Below are 26,233 nucleotides of genomic sequence, written 5' to 3' on the forward strand. Positions count from 1 at the left end.
AGTATTTTATTTTGCAATTCTCCCCCTCTCTGTAGTACCTGTGAAGAGAACTATTCTTTCTTCCTGCCATTCTGTTCCAGCTCTAAGGCTCCCCTGCTGTCTTCATGTAAGCCGTGTACCGGGGTGGGTTCCCCAGGATACTGCGAAGTCACGAACGAGGAAAGCAACTCCCACACCAGCTTTTGCTAAAACAGAATTTTACTAACACGTAGTAATAAACACAACCACAAATGCTGAAAATATAAAATAAATTTACATACACCCAGTCTGAAGCCTGAGACCCCTGTGTTGCACAGCACGGCCCCCTCTAATGGATGCCGGAGGAAATTTTGAGGTAATTTACCTACTGGCGGGCACAACTAAAACTGCCTCGCCGTACCTATTATTACCCTGAAGCATAATAAAAATCACAGCAGTGAGAGGTATTCTTTGATTGCAATTTATTTTTTGCAGGTAATATGCGACATTCATGTGAACGCGTTTTCGGCTATATTAGCCTTCATCAGACACTATGGAACAGAGAATAATAGTGTCATATATATACACATACATATACAAGGCATATACATAAACTTATGTAGTACACCATTGGCGACAATAAATCAAAAGGAACATAAAAGGTGAAAAAGAAGGAAAAAAGTAAAATAAAGAAAGAAATGGCAAGCAGATAATTGATGAGAAATCATCCTGATATAGAGTTACAATTCAGTAGCTACATAATATTATGTTGGCATATAACATAGGATACGCATGGCGATGCGATGGTTCCTGAAAGATCAAATTAAGGAAAAGCCAAATCTAAACAGAATCCTCTAATTGAAGTATGATGTCCATTCTAATAGGTTACAGACTAAAATTAATAGCCACAGGTATGGTGATAAGGACAACATATCAGACAGATAAATAACCCCAAGTATAATAGTGAAAACATCATATAAATCAGATAAATAGATAGCCTAATCCCCACTCGGGAGGACCTACCATTGCCGCTGGAGATGGAAGGAGAATGTGGAGGTCACATAGTTGTAGATCAGGTGCTGTCAGCACCAGGGCCGGCCTTAGGTGTTCAGGCGCCCTGTGCGAGCTAACCTTGTGGCGCCCCCCCCCCCCCCCCCAAAAAATAAAAATAAAAATGCTTGTTGCTGGCATCATGGCATAGGCTGGCTGACTATCCAACCAAGTAGTTACCAGCCCTCACACCCCAAAGGCCGGTGTAATGTTATACTTCCCTAGTTCGTGAGATTTCCCTACCCTCGTCACTTCCGGTCGCACCGGACATGACGTGAGGAGGTGTGCAGCATCGCGCAGGCGCACAACGACAGGTATGGGAAATTTCACAGCAGCGCATGCGCCAGGAGCCTCGCCGGCGGTTAGGGTAGGGAAAAACTATGGGCCAATGCGCAGTGATCGGATGGATGTTTTCAGCTGAACACCGGCCGACACTGCGCATGCACCGGGAGCCTCACCAGCGGTTAGGGAAGGGAAAAATTTACGTACGGGCCAGTGCTTTTTCCCTACCCTAACCGCTGGTGAGGCCCCCAGCGCATGTCGGCCGGTGTCCAGCTGAGAAAATTAGTTTCCAATGTAGTATTAATAACTAAACAATTAAATAATAAACATATTGCATTGTCTACTTACCACCAGGACAATAAGATGATCTGGACTCTGGCTGCAGTCTGGCTCTGGGGACTCCATTGTCACTCTCATTATTTCCCCCCCCCCCCCCCCCCGCCATCACTCTCATTATTCTCCCCCCCCCATCACTCTCATTATTCTCCCCCCCATCACTCTCATTATTCTCCCCCCCATCACTCTCATTATTCTCCCCCCCATCACTCTCATTATTCTCCCCCCCCCATCACTCTCATTATTCTCCCCCCCATCACTCTCATTATTCTCCCCCCATCACTCTCATTATTCTCCCCCCCATCACTCTCATTATTCTCCCCCCCCATCACTCTCATTATTCTCCCCCCCCATCACTCTCATATTCTCCCCCCATCACTCTCATTATTTCCCCCCCACCATCACTCTCATTATTTCCCCCATCACTCTCATTATTCTCCCCCCCATCACTCTCATTATTCTCTCTCCCCCATCACTCTCATTATTCTCTCCCCCCCATCACTCTCATTATTCTCTCCCCCATCACTCTCATTATTCTCTCCCCCCATCACTCTCATTATTCTCTCCCCCCCATCACTCTCATTATTCTCTCCCCCCATCACTCTCATTATTCTCTCCCCCCATCACTCTCATTATTCTCTCCCCCCCATCACTCTCATTATTCTCTCCCCCCATCACTCTCATTATTCTCTCCCCCCATCACTCTCATTATTCTCCCCCCCCCTCACTCTCATTATTCTCCCCCCCCTCACTCTCATTATTCCCCCCCCCATCACTCTCATTATTTCTCCCCCCCCATCACTCTCATTATTTCTCCCCCCCCATCACTCTCATTATTTCTCCCCCCCCATCACTCTCATTATTTCTCCCCCCCCCCATCACTCTCATTATTTCTTCCCCCCCCATCACACTCATTATTTCTCCCCCCCCCATCACTCTCATTATTTCTCCCCCCCCCCATCACTCTCATTATTTCTCCCCCCCCCCCCCATCACTCTCATTATTTCTCTCCCCCCCCCCATCACTCTCATTATTTCCTCCCCCCTCCCACTCTCTTTTCCACCTCTAGTGTAGCGTGGCCGAGCTCTGTTCGATCCGCAGTACAGGAGCATTTGTCTCCTGTACCCGGCCGGACTGACAGGAAGTGCACACTAAGTGAGCACTTCCTGTCAGTCCGGCCGGGTACAGGAAACAAAAGCTCCTGTACCGCGGATCGAACAGAGCTCGGCCACGCTACACTAACAGCACACAGCAGGCGCAGGCAGGCGCTCAGCCTCAGCCACTCAGGCGGCGCAACGTGCGCCCCCTGCTGAATACAGGGGAGGGGGAGATGGAGGGGGCGGGGGCCCGTCCGCCCCGTGGGAAAACATAAGTGCCGCCTCGCCTGCCCATATTACATTGCGGGCTGTCGGCCGCCCGGCGCCCCTGTTGCTATGGCGCCCTGTGCGGCCGCACAGCCCGCACACCCCAAAGGCCGGCCCTGGTCAGCACCAGTGGTTTGAGGTGTGTGCCCATAGCAGTGTGATCCACTGCTTTAAATGAGTGCCAGGGAGCGCGCCAAGTGAGGGGGGCGGACCTGGGTGATGGAGCACGTGTGACGCCGTGCGTTCCATTGGCTGGAAGTAGATCGGCAAATGGAACGCATCGGGTCACGTGACTGCGTTCCAACGACCGGAAGTGAGTCGGTCTGTTGGATGTAGTCATCTGAAACAACACTGGGGACTTGAGAAAGAAACCAAAGGATAAAGGATTGTGTAGAATAGTATCATAGAAGGGAAAAGAAGATATGGACATGGCTTTATGTAGTTGTATGTGAAAGGATACTGTTAATGGATGAGTGTACATGGCCAAATGTGTTAGTATATACTGGTAATATGGTACAGTGTGTATACAGAACTAAAGTGATGTGATTACAGTGTAATATACAATAGGATGGTATAAATGGTATATGTGAACGGCACTGATGTGTGATATGTATCTATGTGATATAGTATTAGTGTAAACTAATAGAAAATACAGATAAAGGATACAGTAGACGGCACGTGGTCCAAGAGGTGGGGATCAGGAAGCCTGTCAGAAAAAAGGAGAAATAAGAGTTAATATGATAATTGGACATTCATACATAACTACATTATAATAAACATTGGATCTCATATTCTTTGTTCATTCCTTTTGGATGGAGCGTCTGCAGTGTGTGAATCCAATAAGCCTCTCTGAATTTGAGATTTTTGATCCTATTACCCCCTCTGCGGGGTGGAGGTACCTGCTCTATTATTTGGTATTTTAATTGGGATATAGAGTGTTTATGTTTATCGAAATGCGCCGGGACTGGTAGCAGTAGATTTTTCCTCCGAATTGTTGATTTGTGTTGACAAATCCTGTCACGTGCTTTTTGAGTAGTTTCTCCTACATAAGCCATTCCGCAAGGGCATTTTATGAGGTAGATGACAAAGTCTGTGTCGCAGGTGAAAAAGCCATTTATATTAAACGTTTTGCCAGTTTGGGGGTGTGTAAATTGGGAACCTTTCTGTACGTTAGAACACTGGGAACATGTGAGGCATGGGAATGTACCTTTCCTTTGGGTCTGTAAAAAGATCTGTCTAGGTAAACGTGTCTCGGAGCCCAGGTCCGCCCTTACCAAGTTGTCTCGTAGATTGCGGGGACGACGATTGCATGAAAGTACTGGGTTGTGAAATTCCTCTATTTTAGGATATGCCTTCTTGAGAATTGGCCAGTGGTTGCGGATGATATGCAAAACTTTGTTGGTGCTAGGATGAAAGGTGTGGACAAATGGGATTCTTTTCTTATTATTTCTTGGACTCCTATTTCTGATGTTAGTCTTGAGGGTATGTTCTGGCGGACCTGGGCTCCGAGACACGTTTACCTAGACAGATCTTTTTACAGACCCAAAGGAAAGGTACATTCCCATGCCTCACATGTTCCCAGTGTTCTAACGTACAGAAAGGTTCCCAATTTACACACCCCCAAACTGGCAAAACGTTTAATATAAATGGCTTTTTCACCTGCAACACAGACTTTGTCATCTACCTCATAAAATGCCCTTGCGGAATGGCTTATGTAGGAGAAACTACTCAAAAAGCACGTGACAGGATTTGTCAACACAAATCAACAATTCGGAGGAAAAATCTACTGCTACCAGTCCCGGCGCATTTCGATAAACATAAACACTCTATATCCCAATTAAAATACCAAATAAGGAATGGTTGGAGGGGACTAACCTACCCACACTTTCTGATCTTGATAGAGACTCGCTTAACGCGACTATATCCGTAGAGGAAGTCACCAACGCCATCAAAAACGTATCTCTGGGTAAGGCCCCTGGCCCAGATGGATACTCTGGGGAATTCTTTAGGATTCTATCATCGGATATTGCCCCGATTTTAGCCCAGATATATACGGGATACTTACAGGGAGCAGCCATACCTCTGCACACTAACACAGCTCACATAAAAGTACTACCGAAGCCAGGAAAGGATCCTCTGTCAGCGGCCTCATACCGACCGATATCACTAATCAATGTAGACTTGAAAATCGTCTCTAAAATCTTGGCTGATCGCTTGGCGCGTATTATGCCCTCGTTGGTTGCTCCAGCCCAGGTGGGGTTTGTAAAGGGGAGAGCGGCAGTGACTAATCTACGTAAGGTTTTGGTGGTGCTGGATGAAGTAAAAATGCACCCCCTAGCCCACCCCTCTGCGGCTATTGTGTCAGTAGACGCTGAAAAGGCTTTTGACAACGTGAGCTGGGGGTGGCTGGGGGCTGTATTAGATCATATGGGGTTTAGTGGTCCATTCCGTAATTATATCTCGGCATTGTATACTGACCCACAGGCTAGGATATGCACGCCGGGCTTTTTATCGGCACCGTTTAAATTGTATAAAGGGACTAGGCAGGGCTGTCCGCTCTCTCCTTTACTGTTTAATCTTGCTATTGAACCCCTTTCGCGCAGAATCAGTTCTAGTCAGGATATAGAGGGTATTAAGATTGGTGAGGCATCCATTAGACATTCGCTTTTCGCCGACGATTTATTGGTCTTCCTGGAAAACCCAGAAAGGGACTTAGTCAGGGTATTTAAGTTATTGGAAGATTTCGGTTCGGTATCTGGTTACAAAGTGAATGCCACTAAGTCTGAAATCCTCTTTTTAGGAAACAAGCGCTGCAAAAGAAGTCCCCAGCAGCTGGGTGTCCCCATTCAAATAGCCCCGACGTCTATTAAATATTTAGGAATCCATATAGGTAAACAACCAGAGTCCCTTTATCACTTAAATTATCCTCCACTCTTTAAAAGGATTCTTTCAGACATAGAGAGATGGATGAGTTTTCCCCTGTCCCTGGGAGGGAGGTGCCAACTATTGAAAATGATTACCATCCCAAAACTTCTTTACCCCATGCAGACAGTCCCAATCCTGCTTAAGCATAAGGACGTCAAACTATTGGAGCGAGCTTTTAATAGCTTTCTGTGGGCAAGGAAGAGACCCAGAATAGCATTATCAAAATTGCAGTTGCCCAAGATTAAGGGAGGTATGGCGTTCCCTAATTTACGGTTGTATAATCTGGCGAGTCTCATGCGACATTGCATTGACTGGTTGTTTGACACCAATTTTTACACTAATAGATCGCTGGAATCCCAACTTGTAAAACCTTGGTGCCTGAAGGCCCTTTTGCATACAAAATACTCAGACCAACCCCCTTTGATAAAAACAAGCCTAATAATAAAGGATACCATTGCAACTTGGAAGGAAGTTCGTAAAATCTTCAAACTGCCCTTCTCCCTATCTAAATATATGCCTCTGTGGGGTCATCCAGAATTCCCAGCGGGTGTACAACTTAAACACTTTAACGCCTGGAAAGCTGCTGGCATCAGAAAGGCATTGGATCTGTGGCATGTGCAGGAACAGCGGTTCTATACTTACTCAGACTTAAAAGAGAAGTTCCTTTTAGGGCAGCCGCAACATGTTTTTGCTTTTCTTCAAGTCAAAAGCTTTTTATACACTAGGATCCATGACCCTAGACCACTGTTCTCTGCGAGTGGTTTTGACAACTTACTAGGACAGGGAAGGAATAAGAAATCATTATCGGAACTGTATCAGGGAATCAGTGAAACCAGACATAAACCCACTGCGGAGACTCTCTTTTCATCCTGGAAGAGGGACTTCCCGGAAAGCGACATACAAAGGGTAATACTGACAGGTTGGGAGAAGATCAGAAAGACAGTTATTAATGAGGGATGGAGGGAAACGCAGTTTCGCCTAATTCATAAGGCAATATATGGCTTTCGCTTCTCCCCTCTATCGCTAAAACAGGATAGATTGACGTGCTGCCCTAAATGTCTCCTACAAGGGTCGAACATGCTACACGGGATTTGGTCGTGCCCGGCCTCGTCTACATTCTGGAGTCTAGTGAGACAGCAAATTAAGAGACATCTTGGGGTCGCCATCCCCGGTACTCCCGAATGTATTTTGTTTCATACATTCCCAGAGAATAGGCAAGTACGACCAATCGTTCACATTATCATTCTGGCGGCCAAAAGATGTCTACTAAACAGCTGGCTTAAACCGCAAGTACCTTCAATGAACGAAATACTAGAGCATGTTAAAAAATGCTTTGATATGGAAAGGGTTGAAGCGAACTCGGTTAGAGGAGCGCGCATCGGCCATTTTTTCAAAAGATGGGAGGACTTTATGTCAATAGTGTACTCAGACCTGGAATTGAAGAGCTTAATGACGCCATTCTTATCTTCAGAGTGGTATTTGAAACGAAAAGTGGCGGGGACTTTAGGGAGGCTGCTGTCCGATTAAGGTAGAAATTTGGCTGGAACCCGGTATACTGAAGGAGAAAAGTTTGGGGGGGGGGGGGAAGGTGGGGAGGGTTCGGGGGTTATCTTCGAGGGGGAGCTAGCCGACTGGTTTCAAAGGTCAGAATTTTGATTGTGAGGTCATTATATATCAGGCTATGCTAGAGGCGAACTTGATTTATATGAAGAATCTTGCGACATGAGATAACTTTATTGTATCTTTCTGCCTAACTTTGTCCATTCTTCATGATTCTGTACCTTGCTTTTGCTTGTGATATGAAAATTGATAAAAGTTAATAAAGATTATATTTAAAAAATAAAATAAAATACCAAATAATAGAGCAGGTACCTCCACCCCGCAGAGGGGGTAATAGGATCAAAAATCTCAAATTCAGAGAGGCTTATTGGATTCACACACTGCAGACGCTCCATCCAAAAGGAATGAACAAAGAATATGAGATCCAATGTTTATTATAATGTAGTTATGTATGAATGTCCAATTATCATATTAACTCTTATTTCTCATTTTTTCTGACAGGCTTCCTGATCCCCACCTCTTGGACCACGTGCCGTCTACTGTATCCTTTATCTGTATTTTCTATTAGTTTACACTAATACTATATCACATAGATACATATCACACATCAGTGCCGTTCACATATACCATTTATACCATCCTATCGTATATTACACTGTAATCACATCACTTTAGTTCTGTATACACACTGTACCATATTACCAGTATATACTAACACATTTGGCCATGTACACTCATCCATTAACAGTATCCTTTCACATACAACTACATAAAGCCATGTCCATATCTTCTTTTCCCTTCTATGATACTATTCTACACAATCCTTTATCCTTTGGTTTCTTTCTCAAGTCCCCAGTGTTGTTTCAGATGACTACATCCAACAGACCGACTCACTTCCGGTCGTTGGAACGCAGTCACGTGACCCGATGCGTTCCATTTGCCGATCTACTTCTGGCCAATGGAACGCACGGCGTCACACGTGCTCCATCACCCAGGTCTACCCCCCTCACTTGGCGCGCTCCCTGGCACTCATTTAAAGCAGTGGATCACACTGCTATGGGCACACACCTCAAACCACTGGTGCTGACAGCACCTGATCTACAACTGTGTGACCTCCACATTCTCCTTCCATCTCCAGCGGCAATGGTAGGTCCTCCCGAGTGGGGATTAGGCTATCTATTTATCTGATTTATATGATGTTTTCACTATTATACTTGGGGTTATTCATCTGTCTGATATGTTGTCCTTATCACCATACCTGTGGCTATTAATTTTAGTCTGTAACCTATTAGAATGGACATCATACTTCAATTAGAGGATTCTGTTTAGATTTGGCTTTTCCTTAATTTGATCCTTCAGGAACCATCGCATCGCCATGCGTATCCTATGTTATATGCCAACATAATATTATGTAGCTACTGAATTGTAACTCTATATCAGGATGATTTCTCATCAATTATCTGCTTGCCATTTTTTTCTTTATTTTACTTTTTTCCTTCTTTTTCACCTTTTATGTTCCTTTTGATTTATTGTCGCCAATGGTGTACTACATAAGTTTATGTATATGCCTTGTATATGTATGTGTATATATATGACACTATTATTCTCTGTTCCATAGTGTCTGATGAAGGCTAATATAGCCGAAAACGCGTTCACATGAATGTCGCATATTACCTGCAAAAAATAAATTGCAATCAAAGAATACCTCTCACTGCTGTGATTTTTATTATACTACATTCTGGGGTGGGAACCCTATACACAGCGGAGATAACCCGGTGTGAACAAATTTGTTCTACATATTACCCTGAAGCAAACACGAACAATTGTTTGGGTGCTTATTACGGGCTAGCCTGCGGTGCAACACAACAGTTTACAAATTAAGGAAGAGTAAATTCGATAGTATGGACAACAGTTTACAATCTCACTGTGCTCTATAGTATTCCTCCTCCCATAACTAGTCCGGTAGCACGTGCCTGAGTATTACTCCTGAGCAAAACACTGAACTGGATTGAGTTAGTGAGGGTGTTTATCAGCTCTTAAATGTACAATGTCCCTTTTAGTAATGGAGTCCTTGTAGTAACAGTAGCAACACTTTAGGCCTGACACAAACCAGAGACCCTAACTAGCTAACTACAGGCCTGGTCTCAGTCTCTAGGCGTCAACACTGCAGTGAAGTGTGTGCACGATCTTACCGACCCAGGTCTGCTCCTTATCCACTGATAACCCTGAACCGAACAACCAGTCTCTCCAGCAAACATGAGGTCCTGTAGGGTATGCAGCTTTGTTCCTCAGCTCTTATCAGCCTTCCTGGAAACAATCCTCCTTTCCCTGGACAGGATCTGGGTCTTTGACAATGATCAACTTCACTTAGCTGCAGCTGTGATCACTGAGGAGTCCTCTCACTCCTGAATCCATCAGTTTCTCTGCTCACACACAGCTCCTCAGTCTCAGCTAGTTTCTAAGATGGCTGCTGCTTCTTATAGACAGTTTTCAAACCCTACCTCCTTTGAATATTCAAATATCTGCAGTCTATTAGCTGTGTTTAAGAAGCAGCGGCATCTTGTGGCCAAGCAGCAGGATATCAGTCCTGAACATTTTACTTAATCCACACACAAACAGTGTTCAAACAATGAGAGCTGTTTCTCAATCTCACATTCACATGGACTGGGTCAAGTGTTGCAGTGCACTAATGACTGGCCTCAGCGTTGACATGAGCCCTAGCAGCACATCACTGCTCAGACCAGCCATGTGATTGGAGCATATGATCTGACGTCACCACAGGTCCTTTAGCCGACAGCTCATCATTAAAGAAGTAAAGAAGAGACCGGGAACTACGCGATCAAGAGGAGAAGGTGAGTTAATTTTTATTTATTTTTTTAACCCTCAATTAGCCACCTACTAAGCATTCTGTATTCAGAATGCTATTATTTTCCCTTATAACCATGTTATAAGGGAAAATAATAACATCTACACAACACCTAACCCAAACCTGTGTCGGTTTTTTATCACGCTCGTGCAAAACACATTGCACCCGCGCAATAAAAACTGAACATCGGAACGCAATCGCAGTCAAAACTGACTGCAATTGCGTACCTAATCGTGCGGGTTTGCCGCAATACACCGGGACGCATCCGGACCTAATCCGGACATGCCCGTGTGAACCTAGCCTTAAGGGAGCCTTCACACAAGGCAGATTTTGTGGCAGAAAATTCTGCAACTGAAAATCAGTTCCATTCATCTGAATTGGGCAGAAAGCACATGGATTTCTGCAAGCTCCATTAAGGTAAATGGAACTAATTTTCAGTCGCAGAATTTTCTGCCATGTGCGGTCCGCAATCCACGGGCACCGGCTGTGGGGCAGCCGCATGTGGATCGAAGACCCATTCACTTGAATGGGGTCCACGATCCGCATCCGACGGACCACACCACAAAAAAGTAGTGCATGCACTACTGTTTTGCGGTGCGTAGGCACAGACAGAAGACCCACCGAAGCACATCGTAGTGCTTCCGTGGGCTTCCGATCCGTGCCTCCGTTCTGCACCGCATTTCCCGGATTGCGGAACCATTCAAGTGAATGGGTCCGCATCCGTTGTGTGGGGTGCACACGATGTGGGGTGCCCGTGTATGTGGGCCGCAATACGGCCACGGCCGGGCAATGCCATGTGCATGAGCCCTCAAGCTGTCCCTTCCATTCCATGCTAAGATGGCATGAGTGCTAAGATGACAGACTGTCAGACATCCTTGGAAACAATAGGATTAGGCCTCTTTCACACTTGCGTTGTCCGGATCCGGCGTGTACTCCATTTGCCGGAATTACACGCCGGATCCGGAAAAACGCAAGTGTACTGAAAGCATTTGAAGACGGATCCGTCTTCAAAATGCTTTCAGTGTTACTATGGCATCCAGGACGCTATAAAAGTCCTGGTTGCCATAGTAGGACCGGGGAGCGGTATACTTACAGTCCGCGCGGCTCCCGGGGCGCTCCAGAGTGACGTCAGAGCGCCCCATGCGCATGGATGACGTGCCATGCGATCACGTCATCCATGCGCGTGGGGCGCCCTGACCTCACTCTGTAGCACCCCGGGAGCCGCACGGACGGTAAGTATGCTGCTCCCCGCTCCCCACTACACTTTACCATGGCAGCCAGGACTTTAGCGTCTCGGCAGCCATGGTAACCATTCAGAAAAAGCTAAACGTCGGATCCGGCAATGTGCCGAAACGACGTTTAGCTTAAGGCCGGATCCGGATCAATGCCTTTCAATGGGCATTAATTCCGGATCCGGCCTTGCGGCAAGTCTTCAGGATTTTTGGCCGGAGCAAAGAGCGCAGCATGCTGCGGTATTTTCTCCGGCCAAAAAACGTTCCGTTCCGGAACTGAAGACATCCTGATGCATCCTGAACGGATTTCACTCCATTCAGAATGCATTAGGATAATCCTGATCAGGATTCTTCCGGCATAGAGCCCCGACGACGGAACTCTACGCCGGAAGAAAAGAACGCAAGTGTGAAAGAGCCCTTAGACTTATTAATCATGTGTAACGCCAAAAATCTTCCCCTCATGTCCAGCTCACAGGTCCAAGAAGAAAAGTTACCTGGAGTGTTTGGTGACATCTTCTAAGGTTCTTTTAGGTATTTTTTTTAGCCCGAAATGAATGCCGATTGACGATAAAACAAACCGATCGGCACTTGATAAAAGTGTAACTGCTGTTTCATTTATTTTTTTGCTAATGTTTAGGGACAGTGACAGGGAACATTTTTGTTATATACTTTATTTAGGGAAATCGTTTATTTGTGGAAGAAAACTGGGGCTGAAGCCTAGGGCTACACGACAACATGTGTCGCGCGACATTTTGTCGCACCCATGTTGCGCAACAATTTTTATAATGATAGGCTATGGTGTCGCACTGCAACATGCGACATGCTGCGACTGCGACACGAAATTAGCAAAAAATCCATCCAAAATTAATTTTTCTGCGACTGTCGCAGTCGCATGTTGCAGTGCGACGCCATAGACTATTATTATAAAATTGTCGTGCGACATTGGTGCGACATCAATGTCACACAACACATGTTGCAGTGTAGTTATGCCCTATGTGTCGCGTGACACATGTCGTCGTGTAGCCTTAGCCTAAATGTCCCTTAGCTGCTCTCTCTCCAATGAGGGACATCCGTCTGCTATCAGCATAGGAGAGACGGTCTGTGCTGGGAGCTGCTCCCTCACAGCCTGGTGGGCACAGGAGCCTTATGTGTTTAAAGTAACCATACATTCCCTCTTTTTTTTATAAATTATGATGAAAAGCAGCTCACTGACAGCGCTGGCCATGCTGGTCAGTGAGCATATACATAGTGTACAAGTTCATATTTTATTAAAAGAGGGAATGTATATTTACTTTAAACACATAATGCTCCTGTGCCCACAAGGCTGTGAGGGAGCAGGACAGGCAGAGGCCCGCAGCTCCCAGCACAGCCCGTCTCTCCTATGCTAATGGAAGACAGATGTCCCTTAGCAGCGTTGAGGTGGGGACTGGGAACTTATAGTGGCCCTGGAAAAAATACCAAAAGTGGCCCCGTTTTGTAGTGTCTAAACTGATAGAAGACAGGGCCAGCAATACTATATTGTGGGACATAATACCACCCCAACAGAGCCAAATACAATAGTCCAATACAAAATACTGCCAGCAGCACAAAATACATCCCCAAAAACATCCACTGGCCGGCCGTCACGGGGGCCCAGGTGGCCCCCTGGGAAATTTCCCTGTAAGGTCTATGGCCAATCCGCCCCTGGCAACGCTTATTTGAGAGAGTGCCGCTAAGGGACATTTCAGCCCACGTTTTCTACCCAAAATATACAATTTCCCTAAATAAAGTATATTACAAAAAATGTTTTCTGTCACTGTCCCTATACATCAGCCCAAAAAATTAAAATTAAAGGGGTTTTCCGACATTCCTCCATTTTCACCCCGGCAACCCCCCTGATTTTAGCATCGGAGCAGTTCATGCTCTGATGCACTCCTTTGCCCTGCGCTAAATCGCGCAGGGCAAAGGCATTTTTTGGAGATCCGGTGATGTACTGAGCTCTCCATGGGGCTGCCAGGAAGCCCGGTGACGTCACTGGCACTGATGGGCGGGATTTAGCGCTGCCCTAGCCAGTAAAACGGTGACGTCCCCGAACACACAGCATGAGATGCTCCGATGCTAGCCTCAGGGGGGCTGCCTGGGTAAAAAAAAGGGTTGTCCGGGTTCGGCTGTGAACCCGGACAACCCTTTTAAATGGCAGTTACACTTTAACTCTTTAAGGGCCCATGACGTACATGTACGTAATTTCTTTGCGGGACTTAAAGACCCGTGACGTACATGTACTTTATGGGGATCGGGCGGGTGCAGGAGCTGCGCCCGCCCGATCCGCGGCAGAGGTCCGGCAGTCACTGATAGCCAGATCCCTGCTGCATGCGCCGGCATCGGTGAAATCACTGATGCCGGTGCATTAACCCTTCATGTGCCGTGCTACTGTGACGGGGACCCGATGGCATGGAAGGCAGCCCGATACAGAAGTATTGGAATGCATTGTAAAGGGGATCAGACCCCCAAAAGTGGGACAAAAAATAAAGAGAAAAAAAATTGAAAAAATAAAGTTTCCCCCCAAAAATAAAAAGTTTCAAGTAAAAAAAAACTAAAACGTCATTTTGCCCAAATAAAGTTAAAAAAATGTTGTAAAAAATAAGGAAAAAAAGAAAAGTAGACATATTAGGTATCGCCGCATCTGTATCGACCGGCTCTATAAACATATCACATGACCTAACCTCTCAGATGAACACCTTAAAAATAATTGCCCAAAAAATAAAAAACTATGGCTCAGAATATGGAGACACTAAAACATCATTTTTTTTGGTTTTAAAAATGCTGTTACTGTGTAAAACTTAAGTAAAGAAAAAAAGTATACATATTAGGTATCCCTGCGTCCGTAAGAACCTGCTCTATAAAAATATCACATGACCTAACCCCTCAGATGAACACCGTAATTTTTTTTTAATAAAAACGGTGTAAAGCCATTTTTTGTCACCTTACATCACAAAAAGTATAATAGCAAGCAATCAAAAAGTCATACGCACCCCAAAATAGTGCTAATAAAACCGTCATCTCATCTCGCAAAAATGGTACCCTGCCTAAGATAATCGCCCAAAAACTGAAAAAACTATGGCTCTCAGAATATGGAGACACAAAAACATGATTTTTTTCTTGTTTCAAAAATGAAATCATTATGTAAAACTTAAATAAATAAAAAAAGTATATATATTAGGTATTGCCACGTCCGTAAGGACTGGCTCTATAAAAATACCACAGGTGAACACCGTAAATTTTTTAAAATAAAAACGGTGTAAAAAAAAGCTAATTTTTATCATCTTATATCACAAAAAGTGTAATATCAAGCGATCAAAAAGTGATATGCACCCCAAAATAGTGCCAATGAAACCGTCATCTCATCCCGCAAAAATCATACCCTACCTAAGATAATCGTCCAAAAACTGAAAAAATTATGGCTCTCAGACTATGGAGACACTAAAACATGATTTATTTTGCTTCAAAAATTATATTATTGTGTAAAACTTACATAAATCAAAAAAGTAGACATATTAGGTATCGCCACATCCGTAACGACCGGCTCTATAAAAATATCACATGACCTAACAACTTAAAAAAATTAAAATAAAAATGGTGTAAAAAAAAGCCCATTTTTATCATCTTACATCACAAAAAGTGTAATAGCAAGCGATCAAAAAGTGATATGCACCCCAAAATAGTGCCAATAAAACCGTCATCTCATCCCGCAAAAATCATACCCTACCTAAGATAATCGTCCAAAAACGGAAAAAATTATGGCTCTCAGACTATGGAGACACTAAAACATGATTTATTTTGTTTCAAAAATGATATTATTGTGTAAAACTTAAATAAATAAAAAAAGTATACATATCAGGTATTGCCACATCCGTAAGGACTGGCTCTATAAAAATACCACATGACCTAACCCCTCAGATGAACACCGTACAAATTTTTAAATAAAAACTGTGTAAAAAAGCGCAATTTTTTGTCACCTTACATCACAAAAAGTGTAATATCAAGTGATCAAAAAGTCATACGCACGCCAAAATAGTGCCAATCAAACCGTCATCTCACCCAGCAAAAATCATACCCTACCGAAGATAGTCGCCCAAAAACTGAAAAAAAACTATGGCTCTCAGACTATGGAGACACTAAGGCTACTTTCACACTTGCGTTCGGGGCTCCGCTTGTGAGTTCCGTTTGAAGGCTCTCACAAGCGGCCCCGAACGGATCCGTCCAGCCCTAATGCATTCTGAGTGGATGCGGATCCGCTCAGAATGCATCAGTCTGGCACCGTTTGTCCTCCGCTCCGCTCAGCAGGCGGACACCTGAACGCTGCTTGCAGTGTTCGGGTGTCCGCCTGGCCGTGCGGAGGCAAACGGATCCGTCCAGACTTACAATGTAAGTCAATGGGGACGGATCCGTTTGAAGTTGACACAGTATGGCTCAATTTTGAAACGGATCCGTCCCCCATTGACTTTCAATGTAAAGTCAAAACGGATCCGTTTGCACTATCATGAACAAAAAAAAAAAATAATATATATATTTTTTTTGTTCATGGTAATGCAAACGGATCCGTTCTAAACGGATCTAAGCGTTTGCATTATAGGTGCGGATCCGTCTGTGCAGACACCAGGCGGATCCGCTCTGAACGCAAGTGTGAAAGTAGCCTTAAACATGATTTTTTTTTGGTTTCAAAAATGAAATCATTGTGTAAAACTTAATAAATAAAAGAAAAGTAGACACATTAGGTATTGCCACGTCCGTAAGGACTGGTTCTATAAAAATATCACAATACCTAACCCCTCAGGTGAATACCGTAAAAAAATAAAAATAAAAACGGTGTAAAAAAAGCCATTTTTTGTCACCTTACATCACAAAAGTCAGATGCACCCTATAATAGTACCAATCAAACTGTCATTTCATCCTCCCAAAAATGAGCCCCTACACAAGACAGTTGCCCAAAATAATATAAAACTACGGCTTTCAGAATGTGGAGACACTAAAAAATCTTTTTTTTTTTTTTTAAATGCTTGTTATGTAATACTGAAACAACCAACCAAAAGAAGTAGTCATATTTGGTATTGTCGCGTCCGTGACAACCTGCTCTATAAAAATACCACTTGATCTAACCTGTCAGATGAATGTTGTAAATAACAAAAACTAAAAACGGTGCCAAAACAGCTATTTCTTGTTACCTTGCCTCACAAAAAGTGTAATGTAGAGCAACCAAAAATCATATGTACCCTAAAATAGTAGCAACATAACTGCCATCTTATCCCGTAGTTTCCAAAATGGGGTCACTTTTGGAGTTTCTATTATAGGGGTGCATCAGGGGGTCTTCAAATGGGACATGGCAGCTTAAAATTATCCCAGTAAAATCTGCTTTCCAAAAAACCATATGGCGTTCCTTTCCTTCTGCGCAATGCCGTGTGCCCATACAGCAGTTTACGACCACATATGGGGTGTTTCTGTAAACTACAGAATCAGGGCCATAAATATTGAGTTTTGTTTGGCTGTTTTTTTTTTCTTTATTTAAATGTATACGAAAAACAAAAAGTGCACCGGGAAAGTAGCCCAAGTACTTAGCATATTTCAAAAACATAACATTACAATGAGAGGTCAAGATCATACAATGAGCTTACAAAATAGAGGGGTAATTGCAGTATGCAGTGATATACGACCTTGAAATACAAAATATTTGTCTACACATTTAGGCCTCATGCACACGACCGTTGTGTGCATCCGTGGCCGTTGTGCCGTTTTCCGTTTTTTTTCGCTGACCCATTGACTTTCAATGGGTCCGTGGAAAAATCGGAAAATGCTCCGTTTTGCAGCCGAGACCGTGATCCGTGTATCCTGTCCGTCAAAAAAATATGACCTGTCCTATTTTTTTGACGGACAACGGTTCACGGACCCATTCAAGTCAATGGGTCCGTGAAAGAAAACGGATGCACACAAGATTGGCATCCGTGTCCGTGATCGTAGGTTACCTTCATACAGACGGATCCGAAGATCCGTCTGCATAAAAGCTTTTTCATAGCTGAGTTTTCACTTCGTGAAAACTCAGATCCGACAGTATATTCTAACACAGAGGCGTTCCCATGGTGATGGGGACGCTTCTAGTTAGAATATACAACGAACTGTGTACATGACTGCCCCCTGCTGCCTGGCAGCACCCGATCTCTTACAGGGGGTCGTGATCCGTACAATTAATCCCTCAGGTGCTGCACCTGAAGGGGTTAATTGTGCTATCATAGCCCCCTGTAAGAGATCCGGGGCTGCCAGGCAGCAGGGGGCAGACCCCCTCCCTCCCTCCCCAGTTTACATTTCATTGGTGGCCAGTGCGCCCCCCCTCCCTCCCTCTATTGTAATGATAACATTGGTGGCACAGTGTGCGCCCCCCCCCCGCCCCCTCCTCCCTCCCTCTATTGTAATAATAGCATTGGTGGCACAGTGTGCGGCCCCCCCTCCCTCCCTCTATTGCATTAACATTGGTAGCAGTGTGCGCCCCCCCCCTCCTCCCTCTATTGTTTTAATACATTGGTGGCAGTGTGCGCCCCCCCCCTCCCTCTATTGTTTTAATACATTGGTGGCAGTGTGCGCCCCCCCCCCCCTCCTCCCTCTATTGTTTTAATACATTGGTGGCAGTGTGCGCCCCCCCCCTCCCTTCCTCCCTCTATTCTTTTAATACATTGGTGGCAGTGTGCGGCCTCCCCCCCCCCCAGATCATTGGTGGCAGCGGAGTTCCGATCGGAGTCCCAGTTTAATCGCTGGGGCTCCGATCGGTAACCATGGCAACGAGGACGCTACTGCCGTCCTGGTTGCCATGGTTACTTAGCCTTAGCAATAGTAGAAGCATCATACTTACCTGCTGGCTGCTACGATGTCTGCGTCCGGCTGGGAGCTCCTCCTACTGGTAAGTGACAGCAATGCGCCGCACAGACCTGTCACTTACCAGTAGGAGGAGCTCCCGGCCGGACACAGAGATCGCAGCAGCCAGCAGCCAGGTAAGTATGATGCTTCTACTCCGCTGCCACCAATGATCGGGGGGGGAGAGGGGAGGCCTCACACTGCCACCAATGCTATTATTACAATAGAGGGAGGGAGGGGGGGGGGGGCGCACACTGCCACCAATGCTATTATTACAATAGAGGGAGGGAGGGGGGGGGCGCACATTGGAGAAAACTCCAATCCGATGGTATAAAAGAACTCCAGACTTTACATTGAAAGTCAATGGGGACGGATCCGTTTGAAATGGCACCATATTGTGTCAACATCAAACGGATCCGTCCCTATTGACTTGCATTGTAATTCAGGACGGATCCGTTTGGCTCCGCACGGCCAGGCGGACACCAAAACGACTTTTTTTTTCATGTCCGTGGATCCTCCAAAAATCAAGGAAGACCCACGGACGAAAAAACAGTCACGGATCACGGACCTACGGACCCCGTTTTTGCGGACCGTGAAAAAATACTGTCGTGTGCATGAGGCCTTATACTGCAAGAAAACCCTGAAACAAGGCATTCCTGGTGCCATTATCGAAAATGACCAAGAAGGACATATCTTCAATATATTGCTTATGACAATTGAAAACAAACAAACACATAAAACAGATCTCAACTTTTACACTAAGACACAGACAAAACATTGACTAACAAGTACCACAGGTGGGAGGGGAAGCATAAAAGAGTGCAGAGTGAGTCGTCTAATTTCTCACGTCAATAGACTCTAAAAATTCTGAGAGTCCTGGAAAGCAAACCAAGGGGCCCAAGCATCCAGAAAAGCTTTGTGTTTAGATCGCAGCTGCGAAGTAAGTTCCTCCATTCTCCGGATCTCCTCCACCTTTTAAATCCAGCAGCCAATTGTCGGAGACGAAGAGGATTTCCACCTTGCAGGGATGCACGACCTAGCCGCAATCACCAAAGAGCACTGACAAGACTTGAGAAGCTCGCTCATTGGCAGATCCGATATAAATAATAGGAAAAAACAGGTGTGTTCGGGATTGAAAACTGAAAAATTGAGGACAGTGCTTTATGGATCGACTGCCAGAAGAGTCTGGGGCAATCCCCAAAAATATGTAACATCGAACCCAGAGCTGAGTCACAGCGCCAGCAAGCTGGGGACGCGGATGGAAACATTTTCGGTTATCTGATCTGGACATATTGTTTGGCTGTTAACCCTTGCTTTGTAACTGGAAAAAATGGATTAAAATGGAAAATCTGCCCAAAAAGTGAAATTCAGAAATTTCATCTCTATTTTCCATTGATTCTTATGGAACACCTAAAGGGTTAACAAAGTTTGTAAAATCTGTTTTGTATACCTTGAGGGGTGAGTTTCTAAAATGGGGTAACTTTTTTGGAGTTTCTACTCTAGGGGTGCATCAGGGGGTCTTCAAATGGGACATGGTGTCAAAAACCCAGTCCAGCAAAATCTGCCTTCCAAAAACCATATGGGGTTCCTTCTGTGAAATGTCGTGTGCCCATACAGCAGTTTACGACCACATATGGGGTGTTTCTGTAAACTACAGAATCAGGGCCATAAATATTGAGTTTTGATTGGCTGTTAACCCTTGCTTTGTAACTGGAAAAAATGGATTCAAATGGAAAATCTGCCAAAAAGTGAAATTCGGAAATTTCATCTCAATTTTCTATTAATTCTTGTGGAACACCTAAAGGGTTAACAAAGTTTGTAAAATCAGTTTTGTATACCTTGAGGGGTGTAATTTGTAAAATGTGGTCATGTTTGGGTGGTTTCTTTTATGTAAGCCTCACAAAGTGACTTCAGACCTGAACTGGTCCTTAAAAAAGTGGGTTTTAGAATTTTTTTTAAAAAATTCAAGATTTGCTTCTAAACTTCTAAGCCTTCTAACGTCCCAAAAAAATAAAATGGCATTCACAAAATGATCCAAACATGAAGTAGACATATGGGGAATGTAAAGTAATAACTATTTTTTTGGGGTATTACTATCTATTATAAAAGTAGAGAAATTGAAATTTGTTAATTTTCCCAAATTTTGGGTAAATTTGGAATTTTTTATTATTTTTTTTACTCAATTTTACCACTGTCATGAAGTACAATATGTGATGAGAAAACAATCTCAGAATGGCCTGGATAAGTAAAAGCGTTTTAAAGTTATCACACATGTCAGATTTGCAAAAAATGGCCTGGTCCTTAAGGTGAAAAATGAAGGGGTTAAAGGATCTTTTAGACAGGCCAAATTCCGTCAGCATATTGCTGACCAGCGAGCACTTTTTCTGCTCTGATCGCCCGACAGACGAGCATTTGCTCTTTTGTCAGCTGAACGCTGCGGCCTACAAGAGCCAATGACCGCCCACAAGTGTTCAGTCCAGTGGCCGATCTTCGGCCCTTCTTTTAAAAAGTGGCAAGAAAAGTGGGCGTGGCTTAGAGGGAAACTGGCGTAGATAATAGCTCAGACCTATGTCGGCTCATGTTTGAAAATCGGGCACGCGGCCGCCTGAATATGCCGCACAATAGCAGGCCTGTGCCTCTTATTAATTTGGTGCGTTCTGCGCCCACGGACACTAAAGCAACCCCAGTCTTAGTATATCTCCCTGGGGGTTATTTTACGCCAGTGTTTGGCATTAAAAAAAAGTTGCAAGACCCCCTTGTGCGACGTTTTTAAATGTGTGCGACAATATTTTTTCACACAGGTGTTTTTTTACGCCATTCTTGCCATTTGGAAGTGGCGGGATTGGGATGGGGGCCGGGACATCTGCCCTGACAAATATACTAACAGGTGTAAATGTTGGCAAAAAAAAACGACCCCAGCCTTACGCCAGGGGCACGGACTTCCGGAGGTGCGCCTAATTTATGATGGAACGCGTCCTTCAGCAGCCAGTCTTTGTAAATGACCCCCATGGGGGTCACCTGTGTAAACAGCTGGCGATGAACATAGTGATAAGGGGTTCCCAATGCTGGTTCCAGGGAAACCATTGATAGGACGTGTTGGATTTCAGTATGCCCTATCCCATGGTGATTCTAGGGAAAACCCTTTAATGACCCCCATATTAGTTGTCACCTGCCATTCAGGTCTAGGAGAGCTGTATTACTGTGGTCACCCCTTCCCTGGACATAGCCTGTTAACCCCTTGATAACAGAGAAGACTGAAGGTGTGCAGTGATTTCAGCAGGCCTAGTGGGGCCCCAGTGACTGGCTCTGAGGAGCGCTGCAGTCTGCCACATGAGGAGGCGGGGGCGTGCCCAGGGGTGGGGGCAGCCAGGACTGCGCTGTCCTTCTCCCTATATCAGGCTGACGATGGCCGGGGAGAGGCATAGAGGTGGCTGCGGACTGTGCTGTGCTGAGGACTGGCCTGGCTGTGACAGGTGCCCCTGGACAGGGCAGGATTTGGTGACCTCACTGACACTGGCATTATATTCTTTGCAGGACATTACCTGGTTAGCCAAGCCATGGGACTGGAATGAGGGACCCTGCCATGAGGAAGCCAGGGGCTGCACACCTGCCCTAACCTCACTTACCTGGCACTGCCAGGCTCCCATGGTGAGGTCACTGCCTGATGTGGACACTTTACAGTCACCTTCACCTGGCACATGACAGACTAGTTTTCTGGAGGTCCCCGGTCCCGGAGAGCTGTGCCCTATCTGAGATGCCCGCCATGCAGTGGTAGAAGAGGACATGCCATCAGCCCGGGTTTTGGTCCTGGTTGCCTGCTTCTGGCTCCTCCTGGTCCCGGTGAGGTGCTGTGGTCCTGGCCGGGGTCCAGTGGGCCGGCGCCCGTACCGGCGGAAGCTCGTGCCCCTCCGCTACAAACAGTTCGTGCCCAACGTGCCGGAGAAGATGCTGGGGGCCAGCGGCAAGACGGAGGGCAAAATCCGGCGCGATTCGGAGCGGTTCCGGGAGCTGGTTCTGAACTACAACCCGGACATCATCTTCAAGGATGAGGAGAACACCAGTGCGGACCGAGTCATGACTGAGGTGTGTACCCAGCCCTGCCCTCACCTGCCAGTGTGCCCACCTCTGCCCTGCTCTCTTCTGTAGCTATTATTAGTGGTAATGCAATGTGTGGGTCTATGGGCAGCACCTCCTACCTAAACTAAACCTTCAAGGACAGGGAGCTACCATTGGTATCATATACTAATTAAAAACTATAACTCCCAGCATGCTCCATTCTATGGAGTTCTTAGAGCATAGTGTTCATCTTGGAAGTGGTAGTTTTGAGGTGGGTTAGCCATCACAGGGGTAGGTGATAATATTGTGTGGCAGCAGATATGTAGAGGTGAGGGACCTGCATGGCTTTGATGTTCAGACACTAGGACTTCCGTCTTCATGTCTATACTTCACTCATCGGCCCAGATTTACTAATGCGTCTGCACTAAAAATGTGTCTAAAAAGTGGTGCAAATTGGCGATCTAAGCTTTCTACACTTTCTTCCAACGTGCCGGGCTTTGAGGGAAATGGTATGAGGCTTAAAGGGGTTGTCTCATCATGGACAATGGGGGCATATTACTAGGATATGCCCCCCATTCTCTTATAGTTGTGGGTCCCACCTCTGGGACCCACACCTACAAGGAGAACGGAGCCGGGGAGAGTTGTGGCTGGAGGACCCGGGAAACCGGGGTCCATCCACCACCAGGCGCAGCTCCCCGCCTCTCCCATTGAAGTGAATGGGGGCCACCGCTCCTATTCATGTCTATAGGGCTGACAGAAATAGCTCGGCTATTTTCGGCGGCTCCGTAGAAATGAATGGAGGGCGGATGCGCAAGCACAGTGCACCTTCCTCAAATTTCTTCGCTCCGTTCTCCTTGTAGGAGTGGGTCCCAGAGGTGGGACCCGCACCCATAAGACAATGGGGGCATATCCTAGCGATTTACCCCATTGTCTGTGATGAGACAACCCCTTTAAGATTGGCCATTTTCCACCACAATTCTGGTCTCAAAGTAAGCCAACCAATAGTAGGTACAGAGTCAGAGGAAAGTGCCTGTCCCTGCACCGCATTTACCATCCAGCCTGAGCCCCTGTGATAAACCTGGTGCCGGTAGACACCTTGTCTAAGGCTTCTTTTATATGTGCGGCACCAATTCCGGCAGAGATCAGCCTGCTCGAGTCCTCTGGAGCCACCACTGCCGGATACAACCAGAATAGCCTCCTGCCCCATTAGTTGTAATTGGGTCCGGCGGAGATCTGGTTGTAATCCAGCAAAAATGCCAAAAATTGGCCAGACAGTAGCCACTGCACGCTGCAGTTTGTGTCCCGCCGATTCCCGGCCGTCTCTGGCGGAACAGGCAGCCGGATCACCCTGCCGCAAATGTGAAAGTAGTCAGAGGTTACACCATTTTTAGGATCCGTTAATCTGGACCAATATTTTGACAATCGGAAGCCAAAAGAGTCGGTGGCCACCACATTCCTCCTGTAAGGACTCCCATGGAAATAGATATTTGGACAACTGTCTTTTTCAGCCCTTGAAGCTCGTCAGTCTCATTTTCTGATGAAGGCCGTAGAAGGAGTCTCGTAGCCCTCCTTGAAAACAAATAGGTGCCACCAGCTCATTTTCTAGAACAGCCTGGTTGTTCCTTAGCAGGTAATCGCATAGAAATACCCAAACACTGGTAAGAAATGGTAGGATTTAGGACTAGTCGGTGTGCGTCCATTACAGTCTTCAAACACGTTGACGCTTCTTACCCCAGCGTAGGGAGATGAAGACTGGCGTATAGGAACACCCGCCTCGATAAATCTCCACCATTATGTTTTCATAGGGCTCTGTTTTGTGGAAATACTGTGGATTTATCATTCTCCAGGTGGACATTGGGTGTGACCCCGTCCACCGATGATTTCTTATATTACAGATATTTGAATGTGACACAAAGCCTGTCGAGCAGTGAGCTCTAGAAGTGCCAGTCACTGATTATAAAATGTCATCAAACATCATTTTCTGGTTCTCAGAAATGGGCATGTGCCACCGTTCTCCCCTAACGTCACACGGGAGGTCTCCGGATATGTGATAACAGCGCCATTTTATACTGGTTTTTAAGGAGACAAAGATGCCAAGGCTCACCTTTACACATCATTTCACATCTACATTCAAAGTAACTTTGTGCATCCAATCCTTTATTTATCATGTACTGAGTTACAGCCGGTCTGGTGGTCCAGGGTCCCAGTCACAATTCTGCTACTGCAACCAGCCAAGAGCTTGTCAACAGACTGCGTGCTGCACTACTATGCTCTGTGCTGCACTACTATGCTCTGTGCTGCACTACTGCAATGCTATGCTCTGTGCTGCACTACTATGCTCTGTGCTGCACTACTATGCTCTGTGCTGCACTACTATGCTCTGTGCTGTACTACTGGAATGCTATGCTCTGTGCTGCACTACTATGCTCTGTGCTGCACTACTATGATCTGTGCTGCACTACTGGAATGCTATGCTCTGTGCTGCACTACCGGAATGCTATGCTCTGTGCTGCACTACTGGAATGCTATGCCCTGTGCTGCACTCCTATGCTCTGTGCTGCATTCCTATGCTCTGTGCTGCACTCCTATGCTCTGTGCTGCACTACTGCAATGCTATGCTCTGTGCTGCACTACCGGAATGCTATGCTCTGTGCTGCACTACTGGAATGCTATGCTCTGTGCTGCACTACTGGAATGCTATGCTCTGTGCTGCACTACTATGCTCTGTGCTGCACTACCGGAATGCTATGCTCTGTGCTGCACTACTGCAATGCTATGCTCTGTGCTGCACTACCGGAATGCTATGCTCTGTGCTGCACTACTGGAATGCTATGCTCTGTGCTGCACTACTGGAATGCTATGCTCTGTGCTGCACTACTATGCTCTGTGCTGCACTCCTATGCTCTGTGCTGCACTACTGCAATGCTATGCTCTGTGCTGCACTACTATGCTTTGTGCTGCACTACCGGAATGCTATGCTCTGTGCTGCACTACTGGAATGCTATGCTCTGTGCTGCACTACTATGCTCTGTGCTGCACTACCGGAATGCTATGCTCTGTGCTGCACTACTGGAATGCTATGCTCTGTGCTGCACTACCGGAATGCTATGCTCTGTGCTGCACTACTGGAATGCTATGCTCTGTGCTGCACTACTGCACTACTATGCTCTGTGCTACACTACCGGAATGCTATGCTCTGTGCTGCACTACTGGAATGCTATGCTCTGTGCTGCACTCCTATGCTCTGTGCTGCACTACTATGCTCTGTGCTGCACTACTGGAATGCTATGCTCTGTGCTGCACTACTGGAATGCTCTGCTCTGTGCTGCACTACTATGCTCTGTGCTGCACTACTGCAATGCTATGCTCTGTGCTGCACTACTATGCTCTGTGCTGCACTACTATGCTATGTGCTGCACTACTGTGCTCTGTGCTGCACTACTGGAATGCTCTGCTCTGTGCTGCACTACTATGCTCTGTGCTGCACTACTGCAATGCTATGCTCTGTGCTGCACTACTATGCTCTGTGCTGCACTACTATGCTATGTGCTGCACTACTGTGCTCTGTGCTGCACTACTGGAATGCTCTGCTCTGTGCTGCACTACTATGCTCCGTGCTGCACTACTGCAATGCTATGCTCTGTGCTGCACTTCTATGCTATGTGCTGCACTACTGTGCTCTGTGCTGCACTACTGTGCTCTGTGCTGCACTACTGAAATGCTATGCT

At 45.9% G+C, this 26,233-nt stretch overlaps 1 protein-coding gene and 1 long non-coding RNA gene across 2 annotated transcripts in view; one reads left to right on the forward strand and one right to left on the reverse strand.

Moving 5' to 3' along the window:
* Positions 1 to 472: 472 nt before the first annotated feature.
* LOC122931938 lies at positions 473 to 22,219 on the reverse strand. Its single transcript, XR_006388254.1, has 3 exons — positions 22,076 to 22,219; positions 3,657 to 3,696; positions 473 to 768 (listed from the first exon to the last, which is right to left on the reverse strand). It is a non-coding gene; the product is annotated as an uncharacterized LOC122931938 (long non-coding RNA).
* Positions 22,220 to 22,223: 4 nt separating this feature from the next.
* DHH (desert hedgehog signaling molecule) overlaps positions 22,224 to 26,233 on the forward strand; it is a 60,942-nt gene continuing 56,932 nt past the window's right edge. Inside the window, exon 1 of the mRNA XM_044286028.1 lies at positions 22,224 to 22,532. Coding sequence (XP_044141963.1) covers positions 22,233 to 22,532 — 300 coding nt within the window. The 5' untranslated portion in view covers positions 22,224 to 22,232. The remainder of the gene's footprint in view (positions 22,533 to 26,233) is intronic.

Source organism: Bufo gargarizans, chromosome 3, assembly GCF_014858855.1.
Source record: "Bufo gargarizans isolate SCDJY-AF-19 chromosome 3, ASM1485885v1, whole genome shotgun sequence".
Taxonomy (NCBI): domain Eukaryota; kingdom Metazoa; phylum Chordata; class Amphibia; order Anura; family Bufonidae; genus Bufo; species Bufo gargarizans.